Source organism: Semicossyphus pulcher, unplaced genomic scaffold, assembly GCF_022749685.1.
Source record: "Semicossyphus pulcher isolate SPU_LCO1_2020_fin unplaced genomic scaffold, fSemPul1.0.p SCAF_15, whole genome shotgun sequence".
In the NCBI taxonomy this organism is placed as follows: domain Eukaryota; kingdom Metazoa; phylum Chordata; class Actinopteri; order Labriformes; family Labridae; genus Semicossyphus; species Semicossyphus pulcher.
In genome coordinates this window covers 7456693-7468998 of record NW_027211659.1, presented here as the reverse complement: position 1 = coordinate 7468998, position 12306 = coordinate 7456693, and the positions used below count along the sequence as shown (strand labels likewise).

The window sequence follows — 12306 nt, the reverse complement described above, 5'->3', positions numbered from 1 at the left end:
GTTTGTTGAACAGAGGTCGGATCGATCATTTCTGATGCATTCGAGGAGGTCGGGAAATCTTTCTGAGCGGCTTTCGTGACACAGCGTCAAGGGAATTTATCTGAAGTTGACTTTTAGATCTAGAACTGATTGTTAGCTGTTAGCATGCAGATGTCTGTTTATAGAGATTAATAAGAAAGTGAATCGTTGTCAGATGACGCTGATGGGAGCCGGGATGTCATTACGGCGCATTACGCTCCGCCTGCTTGGACTGGTGCAAACGCCGCAGCCTGCTGATACGTGATTGGTCAATATCACTCGGACTACAAGTGTAGTACAAATGGAAACCAGAACATTTGCTGTCCCTAAAATCTACGTCAGTGCCTGTCAAATACAGATAAGCATTACCCCTTTTACAACAACCCTTTACAGGAACACTTAGAAAGCTGCTCTCTCTGTTTCTCTGCAGAGAGTGTGATCCTCACATGTAACATACTGCTGATGAATGAGACAGGAATAATGGCAATAAAACAGTTTTTTCCTTCACCTTTGACCACCAAATTTATATCAGTTTATCGTTGAGTTCAAGCAAGCGTTTGTGAATATGAAAGAAAAAATCCTCTCATGTGTTTTGGACAAAAAGCTTAATGCGTCAGCAAAGGAAAAGATCAGTAAATCCACCGATCAATAATGGAAATAACTGTTGGTTCATGGTCTCGGGCCCTTACTCACATTTGATATCTGTTGGTGCTCACTTCTCTGACTAGGTTGAGGTACAGGTTCAGTGTGATGAGGCAAACCCAGGCCAAGGCACTCCAGTCTGCAGAGACACACACAGAAAAACAACAGGGTCAAATTACAAAACAGCTCCCCCGCCACGCAGAGCGCACCTGCAATCGTGTGTCCAAACCACACATTGCATAAAAGGACACAGAGCGCGCGTGTGTGTGTGCGCGCGTGCTCCACTTTTTGATAAATGAAGGCATATTCTGCAGTAATATGAGGGAAACCTGTGGCTTAGGGTGATGGATGAGAGGGGGGAGCTCGGAGAGAGATAATGATGAACTGTGGAGAAGCAGAGGGAGATAACACGGGGGGGGGATGAGAAGAGGGGGAGAGCAGAGCGGAGTGGACTCGAGCGAGAGTGAAGTAACTGAGAAGAAAAAAGAGACAGAGAAAGGAAGGCGAAGTCGGCAGAGGGGAAAATTTGAATGAATTTAGCCAAGACAAGAGAGAGTCTAGAAAGCTCACTTCCTTTTACGGGCCTTCATATTCAGCCATTTTGCTTTCTGTGTGTGTGTGTGTGTGTGTGTGTGTGTGTGTGTTAAGCTGACAGGACAGGCAGGGCAGGTCGTCACAATGATGGATTCTCTGAGCCACATACTCAGCTTACTCAGTTTCACACAACAACCCCCCCCTGCACACAAAAAAAACAAAACACTCTTTTTTAACACTCGGGGAGCCTTTAAGAGTCGACCGCAGTGACTAAGAAAGAATGAGGCTGGCTGTCTCTGCCTTTATCACCATAAATCACTGTCATTGTGATAGCAAACGCGTCTTACGTAACCAGACAGCAGCTGAAGCTTTAACTCGACGACAGCGCACCTGTCCCGCCGCTGCCCCTGCTACCATCTTCCTCCATTTCAAACGCATTTCATAAAATTTTATTGGTCCGAGTTAAAAGCGGAGCCGTGCGCTCGCGGAGCTCCCGCCAGACTCGACGCTTCGCAACAGAACAAAGTGCCCGCTCAGCCGGTGTTTATGTACAGCCGTTTGTCCTCGGTGTGAGGATCCCGGTGATTAACGGTGGTGACAGGCGCAGACCCTGCTGCACTAACTCACTGGCCATTACACCCGTTTCCTTCTGCATGTGTGTGTGCGTGTGTGCAAAAGCAATAAAGGGGGGAAAAAAGCCTGGTGAAGTGTTGTATCAGCAGCAGGTCCTAACTTAGAATCTCTATGTTAATCAAGGCTAAAAGAGCTGCAAAAGTGAAACAGAAATGCACATAAAACCAAGATTTGAATGTAAAAATAATACAATTTTATAAATCAGAAAGAATGGAGAACCTGTAGAACACGTCCCTTAATGACCCAAATTAAAAGCAGGGCTGTCATTGGAGGAAAAGTGTCTCCTTATACAGGAGGCAGTGACGAAACTCTCTGAGGTGGTTTTAATGAACGGCTGCAACAGGCCAATAAGTACACAGCACGGTGCTCGACTCCCAAGTGTTACGCCATCACGAGGGGTGTGGTGCTCTTTGTATGGGTGTGTGAATGCTCCTGAATACTGGGTGAGTTCAACCAGTGAGTTAACACCCTTGGCAGCTGGTGTATATCCAAACGCTAGTAAATATCATCCCCCCTCTGTTTTGGCAAGACACAGAAAAAGATGCAACGGCTGAGTTGACAAAATTAAGCAATAAAAGACAGTAAGGGAGGCTTTCACACAAATAAAACAGCCTCTGCTTTAAATTAGAGTGATAGCATAAGAGAGAATGACAATAAAGTCTGTCTTAACTGCAACAAATAGCAAATAACCACAGATATATCATGCAGTAAGATTTGATTATAAAGTTTTATATTAAAGCTAGAGGGCTGCGCGGTGGTGCAGCGGTTAGCGGTGTCGCCTCACAGCGAGAAGGTTCTTAATTTGAACCCTGGGGGCCTTTCTGTGTGGAGTTTGCATGTTCTTCCTGTGCATGCGTGGGTCCAAAGACATGCTCGTCAGGTTCATTGGTGACTCTATATCACCCGTAGGTGTGAGTGTGTGCGTGAAAGGTTGTCTGTCTCTATGTGTCAGCCCTGTGAGTGAGTGGCGATCAGTCCAGGGTGTGCACCGCCTCTCGCCCAATGACAGCTGGGATAGGCTCCAGCCCCCCACGACCCTGAACAGGTTGTAGATAATGAATAGATGGATTGAAGCTAGATTCTGCACCAAAGTTTTGACCTTCTTAATCAGCACAGAAGCGTCGCATGGGCTGCGCGAAGTGTGCCACCGCACAGGGCCTCGCGCTTCTAAAGGGCCTCGCACAGGGTCCTCAGCAACACTGCAGGAAAACCGCAAACCTGGCAATGCTGGCTTCGCATCCTGCATTTTCTTATACTATATAATATTTTCAAGACTGTTGTTGACCCATCATGGTTCTGAAATGAAATTCTTGTTTGTCAATTCCATTATGCATGCTCAAAAATCTACCCTAACAAATTATTCAATTTTTTTGCATCTTAACGTTGTGTGTGCTCCATCTTGCAGGAACAAAGGAGAAGGGAAAACAGTGTCGGCCGCACGAGAGCGCGACAGATTTCGTCGGGTGCTGAGAAAAAGAAAATTTAGTCTTAGACCCTGCCAGGACCCCCAGTGCCATAACAGTGACCCTGCTAATTATTAATTACAAACCATTTAAACCATTATTTATTTTTCCCTTAATATTATGTATTTATGGGGCACCGGTTTAGCTCAGCGGTTAAATCATGCGTACAGAGGCTTCAGTCCTCGATGCAGCGGCCCCTTGTTCCGCTCCCAACCTCGGCCCTTTGCCGCGTGTCATTCCCCCTCTCTCTCTTCCCCTGTTTCCGACACTATCCACTGTCCTCCCTCTCAATAAAGGCATAAAAAGCCCATAAAATTACATTTTAAAAAATCATATTCAAGAGATGTTTACTAGTATGAAGCCCGTATCTCCTCCAGAAGATGCCCTTACTACTCCCCGGGTGAACGATGGCGCTGTGAGCTGAAACATCTGCTGTCAAGGCTCACTTTGTGTTTGAGCCAAAAGCAAAACGACCAAGCATTATTATTTTCCGTTATGATAAATCTCTGCTCTTTATCTCGGCCTTCTTCATTATATTGTTAAATGTGTGCCCGTAAATAATAATGAATTAGGCTTTATCTTACCGAAGTATGTTAGCCACCAGGCCTGGAAGTCACACAGCGATCCCTCTGGATGCGATTCACCCTGAGGAAGAAGAGAAGAGCAGAACAAGGAGACATTTTCACAACTTAGGCCAGAAAAAAATCGTGTGTTAAATGACACAGACGAGAGTAACTCACCATGACATATGCCGTGCTGTCGAAGAAGGCAGCTACAGTCAGGCTGAGAATCATTTTCTGTGGACGACATGAAGAGGGATTCTCTAACAAAACGTCCCATCTTGTTTAAATATCCCTGTGTGTTTTATTCACTTAGAAAGGAGGGCAAATTATAGATCAAATCACTGATGCAGCTGACAGCTTGGCGTGCGGCGTCCCTGGTGACAACAACGTAAAAATATCACAGGAGAGGATAGAGTCTTCTTAATTCCTTCTACACAAACGGGAGACATTATTTCTTATATGGAATAAATCAATCGCCAGCGTGCTACAGAATTTTAAGAAGGTAGTTTAAGCTTTCAGGCTATAGGCGGTTACAAACTGTTCTTTTGGTGGGAACACAGTCTTTTATCAATTTGTGCTCTGCAACAACACTGGCGCGGCTACAGAGGAAGAGGAGGAGAGGGAGAAGAAAGAGGAAGAGGAGGAGGAGGAGGTGAAAGAAGGGAGAGGCGGAGACAGAAAAAGAACACAGGAGGGCCAGAGAGCACTAAAGACTATCGACTCATGGTAACCTCTCTAAGGAGGCCGAGGTAAGGAGAGGATTTATGTTGTGTGAGAGGAGCGCAGAAAGAGGAGGAGGGAATAGAGGAAGATGAGCAGGTTGAGGTGACCTGGTTCACAGGTAATAGGATCTATCGGCGCACCGTGATAAGCTGTCATTTACAGATCAGTAGGCGAAACAGAGCAGCGCCGCTGAACCTGGCAGACCTGCTGAACCGGCTTCAAAAACACCCAAAAGAAGTTGCACAAAAGCTGATGTGCTTCAGAAATTTCAAATATTTCTGGATCCGACAAAACGTATTTATGTGACTTTATATAATTCAGTGTTAAGTCGGACATTTGGAGAGAGGGAAAGGCACAAGACTGCAGTCATTATCACAAAACAACTTGAGTCAATTAACTCCACAACTGACTAATCTGTACATTTTAATTGGGTTCAGTTACGCCAAGATTTGCCACGGCTAATTGAACATATTTCCTGTGGCACTGAACTAAACAGAAGGGGAAGAGGAGTCAGAAACAAGCTGTATGTTGTTATGCAAATTTACCTGAGCCAAAGAGTGATACCTGCGAAGCAGCCAGATCACAAACAGCATGAAAAGGCTGCAGAGAGAGGAGGAAAACAACAGTGAGATTTCTACTTGTTTCCTGAACTACAAGGAGGACAGTGTGAGCTGTTTGTTCTTAGTGCTCTTTGAAATAAAGGATTTAAAAATATAAGTGAAGTTGATTGCTCCGAACATTTTTACTGAAATGATTTTAATGCGTCACAATTGGATATTTGTCCAGTGTCTGACAGTCATACTTCTGTTTGTATTGTCTTCGTACTTTTGCTGCTGCCTTGGCCATTTCACTCCGGAAAAACTGTTTACCACTGGCCTAACTTTTGATACCCTTAGGCTTGTAGAAAGATCGACAACGATTAAGGTTAAATCTGTTTAGACTAAAATGAATGAAACCTGCTTCACCAACACCTGCTGCTCTGCGACATTTAAAGGTTTGAAGTCTGTGGCCAAAAAGAAACGACGACAGCTAAATGTTGAAGCCCAAATTATGTGTGTTGAGTGTTGAAACTTTTGGGAAACCTTCAATGACTCCTTCAAAAACATCAACCGATTAGGGTCTGAACATACTCATCTCCCTTGTTTGAAGGTTTAGGTTTATGGCTGTGTCGTTCTATAGTTGATAATCCAGGGCCTGGCTTCAGAAACTATGGGGCAAATCAATTTGTTAAATTAAACAAACTACATGTGAAACTTTGAAGCGCTAATGCTGCAGTTACGTCAACAGGTCCCTTCTTATGAACGGTATAGACTTAAATGACCTTTCCTTTGTTGGACATACATGCAGGGTGTGACCGTGTAACACCAAACTAGACTTTAAATCAACACAAAGTTAAATCTCAGACACAACCTTAACAAAAGCCGGTTATTATAACATATTATAACTTTACAATGATAGGACTTATATGGGAAATGTTTTGTTTGTACAGATTAACCTGACCCTGTAGAGTTTTCTATGTTTACATTCAGAGCAATACACTAAAAGGCATTATGTGTCTTTAATAAACATCATGTGCATGTCCTTCCTTTTTTTAACATTTCTAATTTTTTAAAAACAGCTATCCAGTATTTACATCCATGCTAACTAGCTTGCAATCTTTCTTTTGCTGCACGTGTTTTCTCCTGCACATCTGCTAGCTTAAACAAAACAGGTACTCAGGGATCAAGAACTGATTGTTAGCTGAACTTGTGTCATTACAGCGCATTACGTCCCGCCTGCTTTTGCTCTCCACATAGACTGTTTTTCCTGCACACGCGGCAGCAGCCTGCTGATACGTGATTGGTCAATATTACTCGGACTACAAGCGTACTACAAACGGAAACCGGAACACTTGCCATCCCTAAAATCCACGTCCATGCTTACAGATTCAAAGTGTTCAAAGTATCATTTAAGAAAGAAATTAGAGCGAATATTTACCATCCTACTAAGGAGAAGGTTCCTGTGGCTCGCTTTACTGTTAAGATCAGCACCTGCAGATCAGAAATCATGTATTAGTCTTACATTAAAAAAACATGTTGACATGCATTACTTAATCTGTGTAATGTCTCTGCTCTAAATGCAGCACTGTGCAAATGTATGTAGAAGTGCAGTACAAACACTGTACTCGCATCATTATAGTCATCAGTTTCGAAATGACTGGGTCGACAAGCCTGCTGTTTGCTGAAGCATGTACTTTAGTGTGTTTGTGTACACGTGTGAAGGCACGTCTACAAGTGAAGCAAGCGTAATAAAATGGAATCTGCAACAACATTCTTTGGCGTTTATGAAACACTGACAGCTTAGTGAAGTGCAGTAAAGAGAGGCAGAAGTGTTAACAGGGCTAAAACCTGACATGCTGCATACTTTAAAGCAGGAACTAATCTCAAAGCTATTTAGAAAAGAAAAAGAAGGAAAGGAATGAAGGAATGAAAAGAATTACAAAAGGTATGAGGCTCTTCTTCAAGCTTCAGGGAAAACGAAGCGGCAGGGAACAGGCTCGCATGCAAAACAGAGGAGGCCACGTCCCACTACTAGCTGTGCAACGCCATTCCTGTGACATCTAGCACACAATGTCTTCATACACCTGTTTCCTCAGAGCAGTCACAACAGAAGGCACACTAAGTCAGTCTCATAAATCACCTGTGAGAAAGCACTGTTGCCCTATATAAAAAACAAGGACATATATTGCAAAAAAAATGCCAGAAAATGTGAATATTTTTTATTAAGTGTGTGGACGTGAACTTCAATTTTACATAGTTGTTTGTTTTAGCAAAACTGAATGGACAGAAAAGATTTGACTCACAAAAAGAGACATTTCTCCTCACCACTTTACTACTGTTTTAATTAAATTTGAATGATGGCTCCCAACATGGAGCTGCATGAGTTTAAAAGAGGCTCACATCCTGCACTTCATTACAAATTGTTTCATAAATACTGCATGAGTGATCTTGGTTTTTGAAAAGTTAATTACACTATATTTGGAATGAGATTTTTGTCCGCATAATTTGCAAGCCATACAAACATCTGTATGGAAGAACCGGCTGTTAACTTTGAATGGGTAAAGTAATTAAGGCTACAACAACTAATGATTCCTTAGGCTCAATAAATCTGCCAATTATTTCTTAATGATCTGGTCCATAAAATTAGAAAAAATGCTGGCAACCAAAACCAAAATATATTCTTCTTGTTATCACGTAAGACTAAAAAAAGAAGCAAATGTTCACAAAAGAGAAGCTGGGAATTTGAAATGTTTACAAGAATCATGAATTGCTATTTCCAATACCAGTATCCATTAAGGCCTTTTCACTTGATAGCAAATAACCCAAGATAAAACTCCCATATTGTACATCCAAACTTTTAACTTAAATCTGTAAAGTATTGATCTCATACAGGGTAGATTTATGAAAAAGTTATGTTTTCAAATTGGAGCAAAGAAGTCAGTGAAACTTTCTTTCAGCTGATGAAGACAAGAGGACGTCTAGAAATGTCAGCAGCACACAGGATTTGGATGCATTAATTTTCGTGTTAATATTCAAAAAGATTAGAAAAGATTTCTCTACTCAAAGTGGTGTCGCTGTCTTGGTAAATGTAGGGCATCTCTATCTGGGTCAGTCGGACAGTGCACGCAATACTGTGATCGATTACTTGCAATTTGAGCGATCGGTTGTCAGTAAAGGACAGAACTGGGCTTTAAGCAAAACAGCATTACTGCAGCATTCTTGCTCTGGTTTAGTTAGACCAAAAGGCTGAAACTACACCTACTCACGTTCACATGCTCACTGCAGCAGAGCAAGCACTGGTTCTTCAACTAACCTGCCTGCATGTCAGCTTTGATACATTGACAAGCCACAACTGATACAAGTGATTTCCTAACTAGGTTAAAACTTATAGACAGGTTTATTATCACCTCTTAGACAATCCTCAGGGTGTGAACTCAATACCCTGTACAATCTGATTTTTAGCTACGTTTGTGAAGCTCATAACATGCAATTAAAGAGCTTGAGACTTTGCCAGAGAGGTGTTTTCCTTCACTCAAGGCGTTGCCCTTCATAGGAAACCTTCAGTGAAGGGTTGATGCTGTTGTATTGCATTGCACTGTGTTGTAAAGTTCCCCTGTTGTACAGGACGGATAACTTAAAGTAAATTCAATGAAATATAACATCATTTCAAACCATTACAAGATTTTCATTTGGCTGCACTGTGCGCATATAAACTTTAATGGAACTGGCTGCAACAGGGTGCCAATGTCGTGACAAGTTGCATTGAGAAAGTTTTCAGTGGTAAGACACCAGGCAGGCAGCAGCATCCTTTAACAGATGCAGGGGTCTGAAGGTGGACTACAGGGTTTCACTGAGAGAGAATTTGCAGTAGTAGAGTACAGATAAGGGGTGACAAGATCCAGAATGAAACTTGAGCCAATTCTGTGATTAGGGAGGAAAATCTTCCTTATATTATATCGGACGAATGTACAGGAAGAGGTTAATAATACTCAATTAGTGCCTCAAAAACTGCATTGAAGTTAAGTAAAAAAATAAAAAATAAAAAACTTTACCTACACAACTATCTTTCAATGTGGTGTATTTTTATGTCACTGGATCAATCTAATCGATCAATCTCTAAAAGTTTGTTCAAGGCAGGAAAAACTGCCTGACATACTGATTGGTTGTTTAAAACTATAACAATGGACAATTATAAAACAATCACAGATTTTCTTAGTAAAATATTAATCTGTAAGGTAACTGAAACTTGTAGATTGCAGTTGTTTTCCTCTTTTTTAAGTCTCTCCTTCAGATACTATATCGAACAAATTGGTTAATTTATCTACATTGTATATTTGCTCTTCTTTATTTTGCCAAACAGACTAAAGATTGGTTGCTCATGTCAGTTGGTTTTAGTTAGCTTGTTAGCTTGTAATGTACAACAGAGTAATGTTAGCGCTTCATTTGCAAGTAAAGCTAATTTCTGGCTCTTCCACTGTGGTGAAGTAAAGTACCGTTACTATTCAACAGCCCTATTTATGCAGTTAGCAAGTGAGATGACTGACAGCCCTGTCGTACCGTTACATTTTAGCTTTGAGAGCCATACAGATGTCAGGCCTCAAGTTATGAAGTTATAAATCGATATATCAGTTAATAATCAGTAAATTACCAACAACGACCCAAAACAAGCTAACAGTGACACGTTATGTAGCTAGCTAACCAGCTAATTAGTTAGCTAAAAAGCTCAACATGAGTTTATAGTTACGTTAGCTACTTACGCATCGATAGTCTTCTGAATGTGTATCAAAAATTACGCAGCGTGAATCGTTACTCATTGACTTAGTATCTTGACTGGCCATTTTTAGATGGTTTTAAGAGACAATTTCGCTCCAATTTTGTTTTGTTTTGCTGGAACTTGTCTTGCACTTCCGGTTTCTACGGTGCGCACAGAGGGACAAAAAGTACCAAGGTGTTGGAAGTCGAGTGTTGTCGAAGGGCCAGAGGTTTGTCAAGACTATCTGACTCTGAACTATTGACATTTAATCTCTAAATTCTAACCTGTTTTCTCCAACAACTGTCAATGTTTCTAACACATCAGTGCACCAGTAATACAATTGTAGCTGATGCTTGAGGTACATTTTGTTTAAATTACTTATTTTTAGAACACCTTTTTTACTTTAAATGTTTTGCTACTTTAATTGAAGAAAAAGATTAAACACTTTTCCAATTCCACTCTAAGAAACATTAACCACAGGCCCTACATTAGCCTCAGGAAGACAATCTGTGTCATCCTCGGTAGGGTGACACTACATACACGTATGTTATGTAGGTTAGTGGTTGCCTCCTTTAGGTTAAAGATAAGGTTATACAAGAGGATGTTTTAAGAAACCAGAAACCTCTTTTGCTTTCAAGTGCAGCTAGGCATGTTAGCATTGTCCAAAATGTCAACAGAAGCCTCTGTTAACATTTCCTGTAAACACTCTGAATCAGAGACTGAAAATGTAAAAGTGCGTCCCTACAAACATGTTATGACAAGTACTGCTTCCTTTGAAAGGGGATTCCTACACTGGAATTCATGGGAAATTGTACGTGTTTTTTGTTTGTCTTAAAGGGACAGGAACTTCATAGTAATTTTGTAAAGTTGTTGATGATTAAAAGTGGTTATTGACTGAATAGTGTTAAAATTGTTCACATAAGGGACCCTATTTTGGATATAGAGCAACTATTTACATTATAGAATATATAATACAAGTTATACTCCAGTTTTTGTACAATGTTAGGATGCATCTCGCTTCGACAATTCATTCGTCCACTATTGCATACATTCAGTTCTATTAAGATATATTGCTCTGCTTTTGTCTCCAACAGAATGAGAGTGGAAAGTGGGTGTGTTGCACCCTGTTGACCTATTGTGACACTGAAACTCGGGCTGCACCCTTTTCTTTTGGTGGCCTTTGAGGCTGCTGTCACTGTCAGTTACTAAAACAACAATGAGGGATATCTGTCTTCTATTTTTCCTGCTGGATAAGTATTACATAAAACAAGGCAAGTGTGCATGCATGTATGCAGACAAGCACAGATACATGTTCTTGAAAATATGTATAACAAAACATAACTAATTCTGGTGCATGCTTATAATAAAATTATGTTGCAGCATTACACAGTAAATTTACAGGTTTTAGGTGCATTTAAAACCTTGTTATACATGTTGTATTATTAAACGAACACTCCCTCTTCCTCAGGCTCTTTAGTTTAGGAGTTCAGATGGTTCAAGGTGTTGTCGAGTGAAGCTTAACTGACAGGCAGCATTCCCCAACCTGCAGGTAATTTAGAATCACCTCTCCCTTTTAACACTGTTAACATAGCTGGTTGCTGAGGGCAAACTATGCGCATGTAAACGACGGTGTTTCTACCTTGCTGTTCAACAAACATGTTGTCCAGCTGTTGTTTCACCTTTTGAGGCTATGTCAATGATACTACAGTGTTGTGAACCGTGGTTCAAATTCAACAGTTCAAACATAAGTGATTCTAAACATTATCTAATGTTGGAACCGGATGTTTGGACGTGTAAGGTGCAGCAGTTTAGCACTATCTAAAAATAAAATAAAACAGCAACAGTTGAGATGAACTCTGCATTCTGTTTATAAAGGGAATTAAGTGCAAAAAGTAAGTTGCACTGTCAAATGACACTCTTTTAAGCTGAAGGGACAGAAAGAAACTTGTTTTACCCTAAGAAAAGATGCAGAAAAATGTTTCAGTCCTGCTGATTTAATATTGTATCAGTTTATATTGAATACCTATGGAATTTCTGAGTTGCTGCACTCACTTCAGATTTTTTTTCAGGAATTAAAGTTACCCAAAAGTCTAATTTTCATGTCCTAATATTCCAAGAAGATTCAATATATAATTTCAAAGTGAATTTGTGATGTTAGAATGTCCCATTCATGACAGTAAAGAAACATAGGTGCATAGTACGTAGGTACTAAGAGGATGTGTTTTTAACACATAAGATGTGTAAAACATGCTTTTGGACAAAGAACTGACCGATATACTTCCTGTAAACTAACGCTGCACTTTGGAGAGTAACAATTAAGCAGCAACCTTTGAGTTAGACATGCTTTGGTCATCTGAGTCGGCCAAATTCATGCAGTTTTGCTCAGTTTATACTATACGCCTCAGGTTTTTGAATAAAATGAAACATAACAAGTGAAG

At 40.7% G+C, this 12306-nt stretch overlaps 1 protein-coding gene across 1 annotated transcript in view; it reads right to left on the bottom strand.

Moving 5' to 3' along the window:
* LOC138592753 (cyclic AMP receptor-like protein A) overlaps positions 1–5176 on the bottom strand; it is a 53660-nt gene extending 48484 nt beyond the window's left edge. The window contains exons 1-4 of the mRNA XM_069663623.1: positions 5122–5176; positions 4031–4087; positions 3875–3935; positions 712–799 (exon numbers count right to left, since the gene is read on the bottom strand). Of these exons, the coding sequence (XP_069519724.1) occupies positions 712–799; positions 3875–3935; positions 4031–4087; positions 5122–5169 (254 nt within the window). The 5' untranslated portion in view covers positions 5170–5176. The remainder of the gene's footprint in view (positions 1–711; positions 800–3874; positions 3936–4030; positions 4088–5121) is intronic.
* Between the last annotated feature and the right edge of the window lie 7130 nt (positions 5177–12306).